The sequence below is a fragment of the Microsporum canis genome, genomic scaffold (assembly GCF_000151145.1).
Source record: "Microsporum canis CBS 113480 supercont1.3 genomic scaffold, whole genome shotgun sequence".
Lineage (NCBI taxonomy): Eukaryota > Fungi > Ascomycota > Eurotiomycetes > Onygenales > Arthrodermataceae > Microsporum > Microsporum canis.
Genome location: NW_003299167.1, coordinates 1,508,855 through 1,526,385, shown reverse-complemented (window position 1 = coordinate 1,526,385; position 17,531 = coordinate 1,508,855). Strand labels below are relative to the sequence as shown.

At 47.4% G+C, this 17,531-nt stretch overlaps 5 protein-coding genes across 5 annotated transcripts; 3 read left to right on the top strand and 2 right to left on the bottom strand.

The window, feature by feature from the left end:
• Nucleotides 1-1,132: 1,132 nt before the first annotated feature.
• MCYG_03418 (C6 transcription factor OefC) lies at nt 1,133-3,327 on the top strand (the record flags this gene model as incomplete). The annotated part of the gene is made up of 2 exons (XM_002847866.1): nt 1,133-1,949; nt 2,129-3,327. 2 exons carry the CDS (start codon nt 1,133-1,135, stop codon nt 3,325-3,327), a joined length of 2,016 nt encoding a protein of 671 aa, XP_002847912.1.
• An 839-nt stretch (nt 3,328-4,166) lies between these two features.
• MCYG_03417 (uncharacterized protein) lies at nt 4,167-4,484 on the top strand (the record flags this gene model as incomplete). The annotated part of the gene is made up of 1 exon (XM_002847865.1): nt 4,167-4,484. The coding sequence occupies one exon, from the start codon at nt 4,167-4,169 to the stop codon at nt 4,482-4,484; it is 318 nt and encodes a 105-aa protein (XP_002847911.1).
• Nucleotides 4,485-5,419: 935 nt separating this feature from the next.
• On the top strand, nt 5,420-9,430 carry MCYG_03416 (ATP-dependent ABC transporter; the record flags this gene model as incomplete). Its single annotated transcript, XM_002847864.1, has 1 exon — nt 5,420-9,430. The coding sequence occupies one exon, from the start codon at nt 5,420-5,422 to the stop codon at nt 9,428-9,430; it is 4,011 nt and encodes a 1,336-aa protein (XP_002847910.1).
• Nucleotides 9,431-10,050: 620 nt separating this feature from the next.
• MCYG_03415 (conserved hypothetical protein) lies at nt 10,051-10,654 on the bottom strand (the record flags this gene model as incomplete). The annotated part of the gene is made up of 1 exon (XM_002847863.1): nt 10,051-10,654. One exon carries the CDS (start codon nt 10,639-10,641, stop codon nt 10,051-10,053), a length of 591 nt encoding a protein of 196 aa, XP_002847909.1.
• Nucleotides 10,655-13,439: 2,785 nt separating this feature from the next.
• MCYG_03414 (Sec23/Sec24 family protein) lies at nt 13,440-17,100 on the bottom strand (the record flags this gene model as incomplete). The annotated part of the gene is made up of 7 exons (XM_002847862.1): nt 13,440-13,543; nt 13,669-14,286; nt 14,366-14,557; nt 14,642-14,965; nt 15,151-15,491; nt 15,562-15,659; nt 15,742-17,100. The coding sequence occupies 7 exons, from the start codon at nt 17,098-17,100 to the stop codon at nt 13,440-13,442; spliced, it is 3,036 nt and encodes a 1,011-aa protein (XP_002847908.1).
• Between the last annotated feature and the right edge of the window lie 431 nt (nt 17,101-17,531).

Sequence of the window (17,531 nt, the reverse complement as noted above, 5' to 3'; positions counted from 1 at the left end):
GCGGGACTTCGAGACCATGCCGTCCAGCCAAGAGAAAGGAAGATACTGTGCATGGCATTGTATCGCCTGATGCCGACCTCTTTGACCTGGGGCTGAATTGCTGGCTCACGCGTCCCCATGTTGTGCTCAGTGCCCCGGGTGGTACATTGGAAAAATACTCCGAGACAGCATGTGAGGTGACCTATCCAACCACTTGGAAGGGGTTTTAAAACACAATCTGTACGCTAAAGCGTTGTGTCCACGAGGCCGGCATAATATTGACACCAAAAAAAGACAATAACAACTAGGATGGCCTGCCGGCCTCCTCCTTCGCTTGGGAGTTTCCTGGCGTGGCCGTTGTTCTGTCGAGCTCCAGAGGCCTCTGGTATCTTGTTATATACATAGTAGTATGTTCGATTTGCATCTCGTGAGATTTGCACCCACTGACGCCCTTGTAACCAACCGCAGGTACTTGGATGCATATCTTGTACCCCGTATATGTGTACATGCGGGCTTCGTGGCGTAACAGTCCGTCCCCGCACTGGCCGCGATCGCTCTAACCATATTAATCGTGATAAATAGTAAATACGACAAGGGCCGGCGAGGCTTGGGTACTGTTTGTTGTTTGCTGTGTATATTTTCTTCGAGCATTTCCGCGCAATAGACACCGTAATCCGCATACATATATGGTACCGGTGTATTTGCGCATTCCTTTTCAGCCAGTTCCTTTTCTTCTCTCGCTCGCCATCCGTTTCTTTTTCTTTTTCTTTTTTTTTTTTCCTTTGCCTCCTTTGCAACTTTTTTTTTTTTCGATCTGGTCCAAGGGCCTGGCTCCGGGAGTGCCAGAAGGGTGATGGACGCTTGCCCCTGGTCAGCCTCTGAATCTCTCTCGTCTGTCTCTCCATCCCAGATAGAAAGTTTGATAGCATTCCTCATATTTTAACCAGTGCGTTAGAGTTGCGAGGCTAATCATCATTTGATTGAATTCTGGCTCAGGCTCCCTTTTTTCGTCTCTTTTCTTTTTCTTGGTAGAAGAGAAAAAATTAGATAAATAAAACCTTCTCCTCCACCATTCGTGCTCTCTCTTTTCGTGTGTTCCACTTTGATGACCTAGTTAGTTCGCGTTGAATTCTGGATGTTGGAGAAACCGTCGATGTTGTTCGCTCAGAGGACGCCGGCATTCGACGTTTGCCGCCAATCTTTAAATATCAGCCTCGGCCGTCACGTCTCCAATGTCCGCAGCGAGCCTAGCAAGGATAGCAAGAATCATAATACCAGCGAAAGCGGCGGCGGCGTCGGCAGGTTTGGTGGGAGGGATGTGTGCTGCGAGGTAGCGGATGCAGGAAGCAGCAAGAGCAGCGGTACCACCAGCGACTCGTCCACGCCCTCGCCCACGAACTCGACGGCCAACGAGAGCTTCTCCCGGCTTTCCCTCGAGGTACCTGATGACATCCCCCGGGGATCTCCCGGTCCGTGGACGTATACTTCGACAGCCGAGCAGACCTTCTCGACCCAGGTGTTCTCTTCGGACCGCAACACATCGGAGATGGGTTCGCCAATACAGGTGACCCAGGCACTCAGCTTCACGGTGATATCGTCGCCAGGATCGTCTATGTTCGAAGAGAACGTCGTTCCAAAGGTCGAGGAAGTAGAGGACGACGAAGACGGAGCGGTACCGCTGGGTCTCCACTGCAGCGAGCCACCGGATGGCAAAAGTGACGTCCCGCCATCGCCGACTGCGTGTGTTCCTCGAAAACGCGGTCGACCGCGCAAACACCCTCCTCCAGTGCCCGGCCAGACCAAGGTCACCAAAGGCAGATCGAAGACCGGATGCATAACATGTCGACGGCGGAAGAAGAAATGCGACGAGACCAAGCCGGCGTGTCTCAACTGCCAGAAAAACGCCGTTGTCTGCGAGGGCTACCCGGTCAAGGAGGTTTGGAAGAGTGGAAAGCAGAAGATAGAAGAAGGTGAGCCAGATATTACCGTTTTGGGACAATCAGACCTCCAAACCCTCCAACGTCCAACCGGCTAACAACGACGACCTTTTTTTTCTTTCTCTTCTTTTCGCTGTATTTAGCTGCTAGAAGACATTCTTTTGCCATCTTTGCCCGCGGTCTGCCTGTGCTCATCGACGGCATCGAGACAGACATCGACAGACGCTTCCTCGACCATTTCGTCAACGACTTCAGCCGAGTCCTCACCCTTATCAACGATGATTCCAACCCGTTCAAGGAGATTCTCCTGCCGATGGCCACCCAGCACAAGGGCCTGATGCACTCGCTGATGTGCTTGGCCGGCTCTCATCTCTCTGCCCGCGATCCGGAGCCTTTGCTAAAGGAGCGGAAGCACTATCATTTCCACCGCGCAATCACAAACCTGCGAAACACCATTGCCGCCCAATCCTCAACCCGCCCGTCTTCTCCATCCCCATCAACCACTACTTCTACCGGTACAACGGCGACGTCACCAGAAACGCGGACGACTGAGCGTCGGGAGAGCCTGCCGGTCGAGGATCCTATGATTGCGTCTACTATTGCACTGTGCCTTCACACTATCTGCGAGGGGGAGACCAAGGGCGAGTACAGGTCTCACATGGACGCTGCAAGGTATCTCCTGATCACCCAACGACCGAGGAATGAAAAGTTCAGGCAGTTCATCGTCGAGTTCTTCCAGTACCATGACGTCTCCAACTCGGTGACCACGCTAGATCGACGACCTGTCTGTTTTGCCGGCGATCTTCGTCTACCTGACTTTGTTCCTCATGCTCAGGCTGGGGCTCTACTCGGCATTTTCGATGGCCTGTTCCACTACATATCTGAAATCACAGTCCTTCGTGATAGGATACGGCAGCGGATAAATCAAGGCATCGAACCGGCAATTGATTATCAGACACTGAGCGAAGCTGTTGGAATAGACTCGCAAATCCGTGCATGGGAGCCGTCGTACCCTGCCGACAACCCCAACTGGTTGGCATCGCAGTTGTATAGACAGTCTACATGGGTGTACCTTTACAGGACCATTCGGCCGTCACGCCCCGATGAGAAAATATCGCAGGTGGTTGACGATGGCCTTCTCTATCTCAGCCAGCTACCCTTAGACGCTGGTGCATATAGTATCCTGCTGATGCCCCTGTTCCTCCTGGGGTGTTCTGCCTTTGAGCCCTATCAGCGAGAGCGCATCAAGGCTGGATTCAATAGCTTACAGGCTTATTCGAGCCTACGAAATATCGTCCCCGCTCTTCGGGTGGTAGAGAAGGTCTGGGATGTGATGGATAAAAGTCCGAACCTAAGCTGGGACTGGGAGAAAATTATCGATGACATGAACATGGACTTCTTGATAACATGACCTAGTCTATCATTGCCCAGTCGCCAACTAGGTATCGGTACTCCTTTGACCACAGCAAATTAATACTATCACCCCGCTGGTGATCCACCACCGATATACACCTACATCCTTATATCAATGACCTTGATATGTTGTAATTCTGCAGGAGTTTAGGGGCGGAGCATTGCCAAAGAAGCACGATTTATCATCATATTTAGCATGCTGGCGTCTGGTCGTTTCATTTCATCTCATGCTTGGGAAAAAAAATATCTTCCTGCTATCTTACTCCTTCGCCTGATAATCAACGCCCCCTGTGGCATCTCTCTCCCCCCATCCCTTGTCGGCGGAGGACAGGGTAACTTTTCAGTCGCAACTGATATCGATCCAGTCTCTCCCTCCACGGCCGCCATCACAATAGTTACTTTCCTTGGCTCGTGTTCGAGGTCTACCGAAAGATTTAACTGGCAGCGCGACCGAATGTCAGATAGAATCCACCAGCTTTCCAATAGGCACTCAACTTTAAAGGTGGTTCTAAAAATGGCTCGTTCAAGTCAAGGGTTGCCTGTGTAGAGTAACAATAATTCTCATTGCCTGATTTTGTCCACCCCAAAGTATTTGGATTTATATTTATATATACATATATATCTGTATGCATTGATATCTCCTTTGCATTGGGCTCATATATACATCCTGCGGAAACGGAACAAGTAGAATTGGCGACACTCCCATTATCCGTACGTTATCGCATCTCTTGGATGAAATCCCCCTGCTTGTGCCTTTCGTCTCTAATTGGACAATCCATTTACGAGTAAGTGCAAGCGAATCCGCTACCAGTGGCTGTTTTTATACTGATATTGTTTATGACGTTGAGAGTTACTTCGCTTTTCCAACTCCTCAACCTTTATCAACGACAAACCCAGCTAATATTCGCAAGTACACTCTCCGTCTTCCGGAGGGAACTCACTGTGCTCAGAGAAATCATACCGGCCAGCAGCCGGCATGCAACACACACTCCGTCGTTCAGCCCCAAGGATGGAGCACGAACCCCTGAGCCTAGCAACCAACAAAGCGACTCTTTAAACATCACGACTAGGAGGCCCAGCAATCGTAATGAAACCTACATAAGTGGCCCTGAGCGGGGTGCTGAGGGCCCTGCACCAATCGAGTCTCCCATTTGATAGCTCGTCTGTGTCGTCTACTTGCAACGAAACCATCCTGGACCGGAACCCCGAGCTTGTTGATCCGAATACACCTGGAACTTTGCTCCTGTGGAGACCCTGCTTCCGTTTCTCCGCAGCCACCATGGCTCCAGAAAACGCCGTGCTTGCGATGAAAACGAAAACGAGCATGCCGTATTTAAGTCGGTGTTACATATACATGGTTACCTCCTCCAGTTGAGGCCGGCCTTGGAATAATGCCAATGGGGACCCTTCACCGTACGCAAATTAGCCGACGACGTCATGTAGGCTTATCCTCAGAGAGAAACTCACTTGGCTGATTGAACTCCTCGCTGAACGTTATGAGATCTTTTGCCTACGTCCCTAGCATGTTTATCAAAGCTTATATATTTGAAGCTTAGCATGTTGACAATATATGCTGTTACCATGATTTGCACCCCATCCACATTTTCCAGGATGAACGATACCTTGACAATTAAATTGCCAGCCCAGGTCGGATTATATCGCTCTTGGGGAGCAGAAGAGATGTTTATACATCAGATATTCACCCCATAGATATACACACTCGAACCCCTGGATCTGACCGGTAATCACGGATAATCGAACCCTAGTACTTCGCCCCACTGCATAATGAACGGAGTATAGGTTGGAGGAATCCCGCCTCGGGTCCAATGATTTTAAGCAGGTGTGTATATAGGGGACACACCCTAGCCCGGCCATGATGGCGTCAGAAGACATGGCCTATTTATCGGAGTATAAGTATTCCTTCACACCAAATAATCCTCAAACGACAACCAAATATTCCGTACTTCTGATGCGACATGTATCAAGAATCACGCCGTACACGACCATAATTAGTTGTACACTGTTGGATCTCGGTAGCCGAGATATATACTCTTGTTACACCCCAAATGGAGAGTTTACAGTGTGACACCATGAGTCCTTTGGAAAAGGAACCCTCCGATCCGTCACTCAATACCAGTGAAACTAAGCCTGCAGCCGGAGAAGGAGAGACAGAAGTCTTCACCAAATTGCCGAGTAGATCCCATCTGTCCCTTCGTGCTGTCCAACCTGTTGACGTTGAAGTAAACGATCTCGGCCTCCATGTTGATACCACTCCCTCAATATTCCAGAACCCTGCGGCTGCAATATGGACCCGCCTTTCTTCGCGGCACCGGGCCACATTTAAAACAGTCCTTGATGGTGTGACTGCTAGCATGCCCCATGGTACCCTCACGGCGATTATAGGGGGCAGCGGGTCGGGGAAGACAAGCTTATTAAATGTTATCGCTGGTCGTATGGGGACTAGCCGTATGAAAGTGACAGGAGCTGTCAAATTTAACTCAACCGGGAATATAATCGGCAATCTAAGTGCATATTTGATGCAGCAGGATGTTTTAATACCCACCCTGACCGTACGAGAAACACTCCAATACTCAGCAGACCTGAGATTACCTCCCCCTACGACTGCGGAAGAACGGTGTGCTATCGTCGAGAGGGTAATACTTGAGCTAGGATTGAAAGAATGCGCCGATACCAGGATAGGGAATACCTCGCATAAAGGCTGCAGTGGTGGCGAAAGGAGACGTACAAGCATTGGTGTTCAAATGTTAGGGAACCCTTCGATACTCTTCTGCGATGAGCCAACGACAGGGCTTGATGCAACAAGTGCATACCAAGTCGTCAGAAGCCTGAAGAAACTAGCCTTAGATGGACGGACAATCGTCATCTCTATTCATTCTCCTCGGTCAGAGATCTGGGGCTTGTTCGATAAAGTTGTGCTACTCTCTCGTGGGTCTGTACTTTACAGCGGAAAAGCGGACGAATCTCTTTCACACTTCGAGAAGCAAGGCCATTCTATACCTCCCTTTGTTAATCCTGCTGAGTTCTTGATAGACCTAGCGGCGTACGATAACAGAACCATTGAAGCCGAATTAGCCTCGCGGAACCGTGTGGAAAGCCTCAGGGTGGCCTGGAAGGAATCTTCAAGAGCCAGCTCCAAGAAAGATGAAACGGCCCCGACAGATGGGCAACCTGTTTCTCACACTGGTAAGCAAGAAAGCGTCGGCTTTACGAGGCAATTTCAAGTTCTGACAGCCCGAACCATTAAAATGACTATCCGAGATCCCATGGGGATGACAAGTTGCCTATTTGAGGCAATTGGTATGGCTGTTCTTAATGGTTGGGTGTACCTTCGGCTTGATGGTTCTCTGACTGGTATTCGATCACGGCAGGGGAGTTTATATACTGCAAGCAGCCTCAACGGGTATATCATTCTACTCTACGAAATATTTCGACTAACAACTGATATACAACTCTTTGATCGTGAAAGGAATGAAGGTGTTGTTAGCGTCTCTGCCTTCCTACTAAGTCGACGGGCCGCTAGGTTGTTCCTAGAAGATCTGCCAGTCCCTATACTCTTTTCAACTATTTTCTACTTCATGGTTGGATACCGACTGGCTGCTGCCGAGTTCTTCATTTTCCTGGTGCTAAATATACTCACACAGTACACAGCTATTACCTTCGCGGCTGTTTGTATTAGTATTTGCAGGCACTTTCCCGGTGCGAGCTTGGCTGGAAACCTCTCTTATACCCTACAAACAGTAGCGTGTGGATATTTTGTCCAGGTCAACCAGATTCCAATTTATGTGCGATGGGTTAAATGGGCTGCCTATACCTTTTATGCCTTCAGTGCATTATGTGCCAACGAGTTTATTGGGCCTAAAGGCTCTGAATACGGACAGTTCTATGATTGTCCGTATTCAAAAGATCCTGCAAATCCTCTATGCAAGGAATACACGGGTCGGTTCATTATTGACAGCCTTGGAATACCTCACGACTGGATATGGCGCCCAATCGTGGCGCTTGCCTCTTTCGCTGTTTTTTTCTATATACTTGCCGGTCTGATACTGAAATATAACAAGGTTAATATTGCTGTTGCCCAACCGCGAAATGCGGAGAAGGACATGTCAGTTGGCAAAGAGAAGTTTGTCGCCCGGCCTCCAGGGGATAGCCGCCAGGTATCTATCAAGCTTCAGAAGTATTCTTTAGATATCCAAAAGCGTTCATTTACTCAGCATGGATTCCGGTTGAAGACTCTTAGCATTATTAAACCTATCACCACGGAGCTTGAACCTGGAAAATTGAATGTTATTATGGGGCCTTCCGGGAGCGGGAAGACGTCGCTTTTGTGCTCAATCGCAAATAGGTTGCAGGGCTCTGTAGGGACACGGTACTATGTTGGTGGTGATATGCTATATAATGGTGCTACCCCTTCGAGAGACGTCGTTAGATCGGTCACTTCCTTTGTCACACAAGATGATGATGCTTTGATGCCGTCCTTGACTGTTCGCGAATCACTGGAATTTGCTGCTGGGTTACGACTACCCTCATGGATGTCAAAAGAGGAGAAGAACCAGCGAGCGGAGGCAATCTTATTAAAGATGGGCTTGAAAGACTGTGCAAATAATTTAATCGGAAGCGATCTGATCAAGGGTATCAGTGGCGGTGAGAAGAGAAGGGTGTCTATCGCTATCCAAATCCTTACGGATCCAAAAATTCTACTGCTTGACGAACCCACTTCGGGTTTGGATGTCTTCACTGCCACATCCATTATCGAGGTTTTGAACGGATTAGCCGCCGAGGGAAGGACTCTCATATTAACGATACACCAGTCAAGATCTGATATCTTCCAATATTTCTCTAATGTACTTCTAATTGCAAGAGGTGGGTACCCTGTTTATGCTGGTAGCGGGCCAAGCATGCTCCCTCACTTTGAGTCGCTTGGGTATGAATGCCCTCAAACTACCAACCCAACAGATTTTGCCCTTGATTTAATTACCGTGGACTTGCAGGCAAGTTCAAGAGAGGCTGCTACTCGTGCCAAAGTACAAAACTTGATTGAAAATTGGGAGATCAATCGTCACGATGACGGAGCAGTCGCACCCATAATTGCGACACCTGCAGAGTTGGGTAGCCTAAAGAGGAAACCTACCGGATTTCCTTCCATGTTTGCATTGGTCCTTCGGAGATCAGCTATCAACTTGAGGAGACAGCCATATCTTCTTCTTGCACGAACGATGCAGGTAATTGGCGTTGCAATAATTATGGCTTTGTTTTTTGCGCCGTTGAAAGATGATTATGAAGCTGTACAGTCGAGAATGGGAGCTGTGCAACAGATTACAGCCTTATACTTTGTTGGTATGATTCTACCTCCGCAGATCCAAATTATACCAGTACTGATGTGTATTGTAGGAATGCTTCAAAATATAGCTATCTATCCCTATGAGCGGGATGTCTTCTACCGCGAGGAAAGCGATGATTGTTACTCCCCCGAAGCATTCATCTTACAGTACACGACACTGGAAGTTCCATTCGAAATCGTATCGTCTCTTTTATATGGCATTATCTCTGCGTATGCTATCGGTGTAAAACGAACAGCAACAATGCTATTTGTCTCATCATTCAACGCTTTTTGTGTCACTAGTTGCGGCGAATCACTTGGCATTATGTTCTGCACTTTGTTCTCGCATGTTGGATTTTCAGTCAACATAACCTCGATCGTTCTATCGATAGCAACCGTCCTAGGCGGTGTCATGAGCCTTAACATTCCTTCGGTTCTGCAGGCTATTAACCATCTTTCCCCGGTTAAATACTCAATATCCAACCTGGCACCTTACTCCATGAATGGGCGCACGTTTACCTGCGCTGATAATCAACGTCTTCCAAACGGGCATTGTCCAATTGAGACTGGCAAACAGGTCCTGTTACTCTACAATCTAGATAAGGACCCGAAAATCAACCTAATGGCACTTGGCATATGTGTGATTGGTTACAGGCTGGTTGCATACGCATTAATTAAAGTTGTTCGAAGCCGCGCGGCTTGGGAGAACATACGAGGCAGATTTTCGAAGTCACATAAGAGTACCAAAAGCCTCGCAGCGTGATGAGAAGGCATGGTTCGTATTCTTTTCGTACGTAATAATACCCTTGTTCTATGTCTATAGTAGCTCGTTATCTACATTGTATTAGTTGATCTAGGTTAAGTTTTATACCAAAATCAGGTTTAACATTATTCGATTATCGTGCTTATAATATGTCATCTTCTGTAGTAAGCAACCTGGATATAGATATTACTTCGACTTTTTCTTTGAAGGCAAGAGTTTAAGGTTTTAATATGGGGAAAAGTATGTGCTTTCTCCACGTGGAGGAGGCTTAAATGAAACTTTAAATAGATAGGGCGAGAGAGAATAAAGACAATGGTTGTGGGACGTCCGCAGACGATTTGATTTTGTGTGTTTATCTATATACAACACCACCTCTACCCGAAACTCCTTTTATATCACATTTTCTGTTTTGTATAGCCGACCCGGCCGGAATCGGGAAACACAAGAACCAAAACCAAAACGTAGCTTTATAACTCGCAGTGTGCCTGAAGGGTATATATGTATTTTTATGAGGAACGTATCATGGATTCCATTTTTTGGAAATCAAAAACACCAAGGCCTTTTTTTAGTCATGTTCATCGTCGCCTTTTTTGTAGTCGTGCTGTGGTGAGGTGTTCAATTTACTCTGGGCGAGCATGTGGGTGGCGAGGGCGGTTGGCGGCCTTGTCCACGGGCTTGAACATCTTTGTTGGCCCAGCAGAGCCACCACCAGCACAGAGGACAACATTGAGGTCCGTTTCCTGAGGACAACCGTGGGTAGCGAAATCATCCTTTGGCTGGTTGTAGGCCTCCTTGCAGTCCTTGACTCCTCCCTCGCAGACGACTGCGGGACAGCCGGAGTCGCTTGGGTGGACGCTAATGCCACCCTCAGCGAATGGGTAACCGTCGATGTTGGATAGATCGTAGAAGATTTGTGGCTCCTTTAGAGTGTACTCAAACTGCGAAATATCATTGTGGTTCTGGTCGGTAGCCATCTTGATGGAGATGCCACCCCCGTTGCCGTTGGTGCGGTATTTCTCGGAGTGAGTTTCACCGTCCTTGAGGGTGATCATCTTCTCTCCAGCAGAGTCAGCGATGGACCAGAGGTAGACATCTTTCCCACAGGCGTTCTGAACGTTGGCAGTACCAACATTTCCGCCGCCACCAGCAAGAGCAGATGGGACGAGAGCGGCGAGGGTGGAAAGGGCGATGAAAGCAGCGTTGGAATGCATCTTGATTTTCAAAGACGAAATAAAAAAAATGTATATAATGAATGTGTATAAGAGCTCTTAAAAGATTGTATAAGGGCAGTAAAGAATGACCCTTCAAAAATTGTATATATCAAGAGATCAAATGAATGTGATATGATGAGAAAAGAAAAAGGAAACGAGATCGAGGGTAGGGGTAGAGGGGGTATTTATAGATAAATTCCTCCTATGAGATGGTTCAACATGACGAACATTATCTTGGGAACGGTCTAGAAACGCTCCGGGTTTCGACAGCATCCACCAATCAATCGCACTACCCGAAGTTGGAGTTTTGAGTAAAAATTGCGCTCTTGCCACGAGGAATTCTTGCTCCGAGAAGTGATGGTGGTGGAGAATGTTCAGGAACAAGGGGTACAGCTTCTAACATTGGTGGGAGAGAAATAATGAAGCCCAAAAGAGAAACAAGGCCGGATATGTGTAGATTTATGCTCAAGACTACCATGGTTCTAGATGGGAAGGGAAAAATGACGTTGAAGGTGGTGGCGGGGAAATCTTGGATTTGTTACCATAAGACCATTTCTCGGTCCTCTTCCTAGAATTGGATATGCGCATGCTGGGAGTGGTGAGTAGTTTAAGCGTTCGTCTGCACGCAAACGACAGTATCTGACAATCAAAGCAGGCCAGAACATCACAATGCTTTCTTTCCTGAATGAAATGTCCAAAGATGGGACATCTGCAACTGTGGGTCACTTGCGATATATACTCAAGTAGACAAAGGAGGTGTGGATAAAGCATTGCAAGGATCTTTTGAACATCTTGTCTCGTTGTCTGATATGATGGACTTCATTCAGGGAAAACGTTCTTTAGGCCGTAGGGTTTAGCCTTCTCTTTCTTCAGGTATTGAGGTATTGAGCCACTTGAAAAAACCACGCCCCTTTGTACAGGGCTTTATTGTCGTCGAGAGGGCCCTACCGATACAATCCAATGGATCCTGCCGCAGAAGCCGCTTCTCGCGGCTGTCGGTGCGTGGCGGGTTTGCTGGCCCCTCTGTGGGAGCCCTGACAGTCCATAGTTAGTCCACTTAGGCAGATCCATAGGCATTGAACCGTCCGTTCTAGAACCTCAGGCTTCCCCATATGGAGTATACATCGAAATAAATACGCAAGATATCCAAGATTCCCAGCCCTATGTTGGTCAGCCGAGGTCCACGTAATCCCAACCTATCGTCACGTGATAGTATATGTGGACCCCTTTAACTTTTTACTGTTGATGACTAATCAGTGTTGGATGTGATAAGCAGTTGGATTATGTCATCCACCCCGGCTCGACTCTTCCCATTGGACGTTAGACCTTTTTGTCCGTTGCGGTCCAATATCAGCATTTCATGACAGTCGAAGATCGAGCGCAGCCGACGACGACGAAGTCGCGGCAATCCACTCACAAATGATGGTGATGCTCGTCCGGAAAGATATCCTACAACTTCTCTTGCTGTTAAACCATTACGACCGTCAATTACCCATTGGTTAACGAACCCACCTCTCTTGTCGTCGCCCCCATGCGGTCATGGCGGCTGCTGATTAACATATTACTCTGAGCTACTCTCAAATGAAAGGCATATTTCTGGAAGGTTCTCATCTAACTATGGCCACGGTATTGTTTACTGGGGAGATTAACTCGACAGGATTACCTTTGAGTGGATAGTGCATTCAGAAGTTCACTCAAACGACATGTTAAAAAAAATCAAGACCTCGAGCCCTTTGTAATTTATTAATACCTTTTTGGCTCTATTCAGAAACAAAATTCTTTCAGGCCATCTGATTGTCAATCACAGCTTTACCGCGGCTCCTATTCTTCGGGCTCCTCCCAATACTATGGATTAAGTATTGGTCAAGAGCATCGGCGACCTAGTGCCAGGAGCTCTCACAAAGGCCATCAGGCCTAGCTCTAGAATAGAACGTAAAGGGCTGGGTGAAGCAGGAAACCCAGGTCAAGACCACGTTTCTCATCAAGCTCCATGAATTCCATACCAAGCCAGCCTACCAGAAGCTGCTGGAATACATACTCTCAAAACGAAGGAATTATATTGTTAAACATAAATCCCCATATCCCGAGCCGAGCGGAGAATATCTTTAGCTTCACTGCATCAATTCTATTAGGCAGTTGAGAGCGTTCTTCGAGGGAGGACCAGCGAGATCTGGCTGTATGCACATTAGCTAGCTACGCCCCACTAGCATAATACACCAGTACTTACAGCTTGTACGAGAGTGTTCGCCCGCTGTCCAAACTGGAGTTTGATGCTCGAGTTCGCCGAGCTTCAAGACAACTTTTGCCAGGTGAGAAGTTAGAGATTCGACTGGGAAGAGTGCACTGGGTTAATTGAAAGGGGCCGAACTGGCCTTTGATGAATTTTTTCAACACTCTCGCAAAGCATCTACCGGAATATACAAAACTAGATAACAGGCAGCCGCAAGCTATTTTAAGCTACAAATGAGAAGGCGATAAAGTTGGTTTAAATATATATTGGGCATGGAGTATATGGAGTGGTCCCTGGCATAGTTAATTTTAGACCGTTGCAATATTTTATTCTCTAGAACCCACATAAAAGCGATTGTTTTCTCCCAAATGATATCCGTCCAGTAACTAAACTTCTGCATTTCTTTCAACCAGAATAAAACAGACTATTCTAGTTTCTCCTGAGGTTCGTATACATATAAAACTATGTATCAGATTATATAAGCAACGAATCTTCGGAGTTCCACCGAGCATTATACGATTTCTTGCCATTAAGCTACTATTGGATTAGGGAGCTAGGAACGGAGATCCTAAGGGCTAGAATTTGCTCCGGCATATTTCGTCGGAGCCGTCGATGGGTCCTCATGGATTATGCCGTTGCAAAAGAAAACATCAGCGGGATAGGTCACAAGCTCTGAAGTATGTAAATAGATAAGTGGGCACATTAAATGATCAATTTTCTTCGTATGACAGTGGTTGAGTGAAATATTCGGCACTACCAATATGGTGGCCGTAATCCTGCCAATCCAGACAAAGTACTTTCCACTCCAGCGCCGACAGCGCCAGTGACAGTGCTGCCATCATCCTTCTTTCGGTGCCCACCTAGCTCTATGTTGATCTGTCGGTGCAGGTGCACCAGCCAGTCGACATAACTATGTGCCTCATTGTTTCTGTCCTCCAATAACAGTCGTGCAAATTCGTATTCCGAACCATCAATACCCTGCCTAGCCAGTTGGATAGTCATGGCCTTCGAGCCACGGATAGTGCTTAGATATTGAAGAATATTGCGTACTTGGGCGTTGAGTTGCGTTTCTAGAACCGGGATAGATGATGTATTCGGGTCAAGGGATTTGAGTGTTGTGTGACCTGGGCCGAAGAGGTCCTCAAGCAGGTTTGGGGACACTAATGCATGAATCCAGAGGATACATATTTGACCATTGTCCACAATGTAGACTCCCCCGTCTTCAATTCGCGAGAAAGATGCTCGTTGGCTTGGCGGGACTTGTAGTTGCCCATGCTCGTTGGAAAATCCATCCTTAGGATCTAAGTTGTGAATCGGAATAATCCGTGGGTATAGATAAAGTGAAAGTTCCCGGCATCCAAAGGAGCGAAGCATCCGGACATCGTGTATACGACGGTCCGATGGCTCATGACCTCCTGTTGCAGGGGCAAAAGCGTGAAGTTAGCTGACTTGTAAAAAAGCACATGAAAATGTGTCAGCCTAGACACCACTTACCCTTAAAAGCACGAGACTTCAACAGGCTCAACATATACATCGAAAATTCTTGTATATACTCAGGCAAAACTAATTGGCCAGGGGGATGCGATAATGAGAAGTTTTTGCGGTAGCTTGCCAAAATATCGATACTCTTCTCCGTGAGCCCAGCACGGATTTCCGTCAGAGATTTTTCAGGAACCTTGGATGCAGCTAAAGGGAATATATTAATGACCATAACGTTTACAAAGGGCCCTAAAAGTTGACATAGATGGAAGGAATTCTGAATAAACTTACCTTCTTTCGCAAGGATAGAAACAATGGCATCCTGATCAAGAGACTTCATGGTCTCCATTCCACCATCATTGACAGCAGCCACGATGTTGATACATCTAACACGTCGTTGTCCATTCCCGGCAGTATAGAGGAGGGCAGCCTGGAAATGGGCGTCTAGTTTAGGGTCAAGCTTGCCATCATATGTAAACATGATGCCGAACGCTTTATCCGCATCAATACTTCCCATTTCAAGATCAGAGGCGAAGGTATGCTGCAGAAAATTGCCATGGTATGATGAGATCTGGAGGCCGTTTGAGCAGCGGACTTTCAGAAGCACCTGATAACCTGTTTCTCGAGTGATTGAATGAGATATTTCATTAGACAGCTTCTGGACATCGCGAGGGGCATGAAAATTAGGATAGAAAAACATCTCCCCTCCAGAAACGGCAGACACATGGCCTAATTAAAATGATAATCCTTAGTAAATAAATCCAATTTGAATGAATGTTGGGAATGTGAGATCAACTTACCAATGGTTGCGATGTCCATATATGTTCCACCCCCGGCTGCTATAAAGAAATCAATACCGATTCCAGACTCAGCCGCTTTTGTGGCAGCTTTCTTCCACTCAACATGCTCAGTGATAAACAGTTTCCTTTCTGCATCAGTTCCGGGGCCTGTTCCTTTGTCTCGCATAAAAAGACGTCCAGGGCCCCAGGTGGGCAGGCTGCTTAAAGAGCATACGATCTTTCCTCCTGTTGATTCCAGGGCACAGAGAGCAGAGTTTAGAGTAGGGAGGAGGGCTGGTTCTGGATATTTGATGAACGAAAATAGAGTGGGTATTTGTGTTAAGAGAGATGATATAACATGCCTGTAATAAAGTATCGTGTTAATACCAAGCACTAAAGACGACTGGCTACTGAAAGGAGAGGATAACAAACTTCGACTCGTATGGATCAGCGAATAGCCCTTCGCTGAGGGGCACAAAAGGATCCTCTAAATCCGGCATTACTATCATTTGTGCCTGTTCTAGCTGGGGCTATAAAAATGAACGTCAGTTCCCAAAACTATCCTTGGTTTATATTTTCATGGATGGATGTGGAAAACACAAAATCACATACACTTAGATTGTAAAAATGGACCTCCTTGTCAAAAGTAATTATTCCGACTTTCGCGCCCTCAGGTAGGTTCCTTCGTGGTTTAGATTCACCATCTTCTGTGGTTTCGGCCTCGTGTTCGTCTCCATCTTTATTTGATCCGTACAAGGCAGAGAGCAGGCCATCGCAACAAGCTTCTAAAAATCCCCGAGACACAGCTTCCTGGGAGACGTCAAGGAGGAAGAGCCATCGCAAGCCCACCGGTTCTTTGCTCCAGTATTCCTTGGGAACCAAAAATTCGACAGTCCCTTGCATTAGTTCCGGGCGATGTATACGATCCACACGTACACCCGAGGGGTCAAGTGGCGCATAATATTCAGGAGAAACGTCATTGGGGAATGTACACATGTTGCAGATAAATTTATTTCCGCCTGATCGGAAAATCATAAATGGATTTATGTAAGCTCTACATCTTCGGCATCGTGGGGGTCCAGCATCACCGAAGTCCAAAACAGGGACGGGCTGTTCTGCATCGTCTAATGGAGCAAAAGGCTGTAAGATAAGGCCTAGAGGGAGCGAGGTTGAAGCAAGGGACTCTGCTGTAGAAGGGATATTGTTGATAGTGAGCCGAGCAAACTTTGGTGATGAATTTCCTTGGTCATGGGCGACGAACGGAACAGTGGATGGCGGAGGTACATGCCGTTCCATGGTTGGGTAGGTATGTTCAAGGTAATATTGAGCGGGAACATCGCGAGACCGTGGAACACTGGGTATCTGTTCTGGGTCAACCCTGCCTTGTGTCGGCACAGAGCCATCGCCAATAGCCCTGGCGGCCCCTGGTTGCTGTTGCATTTGAGGTGAGGCTAATCCCCCATGAGGAGATGCAACTTGTGGGCTCTGCTGGTTTAAGAATTGGGATGGCTGTTGGGTCGAGCCCGGAGGCATGCCATTGAATGCTCGAGACGATCCTGCGGGAGCCCCGATGTCATGGTATGCATGTCTATCTTTCTTTTTATGTGCCCTGACACTCCCACCTGCTGGGGGGGTTGGTGCTCCGCCGGCAATTCCTAGTCCACCCATCTGAGCAGTTAAGTTGTTTACCCCGGACTGCATATCAACTGGAGCTTGAGGATATCCCTGTGGTGACGGGTATCCTACCGAAGGTGAGGGATACGGAGGGGATTGGGTAAAGCCATGCTGGTGGTGGTATGCTTGCTGAGGGGACGGGGCAACGCCTCCGCTTTGTACGTAACCAGACGGCGGATGAGCAACCGGAGGGACGAACTGAGGAGCTGCGGGCTCGGTCCGTATATGTGATTTCAATCTCTCGTCCTCCGGCACAGCACCGTCGCCTAGGTTGTGGTACATTGAAAAGTCGGCCATTCTTTTGCTGCATTCACGCGTTATGGAGGGGAATCGAGAGAGCAGTCTAGGGGTGGAAGGGTGTAACAATATTCTGCTGCGGCGTCTCCGCGTTCAAAATTGTACTATATCATAACAAACTCATTTCTCAATTCATTCGTAACAGTGACAGCAATTCGACTTTCTATCTTGAACTTCCTTCGATTAAAACTGACCACATCGTTCAAACGTTCAAGGTCCTCGGCGACGGAGTTATATTTAGCCGGATAAGGATTTCCACGTGATTATCTATGGACATTTTCAGCAAGAGTTTTCTACCTGATATTATCTCTCTTATAGTGATTTTAACACTGGCTGAAAAAAAGAAGCCGTGAAGACTATTTAGTTCTACCTGCCTAGCTGATAATAACTCCCAAACCTGCGACTAACCACGCCATCTATTCCAAACGCCA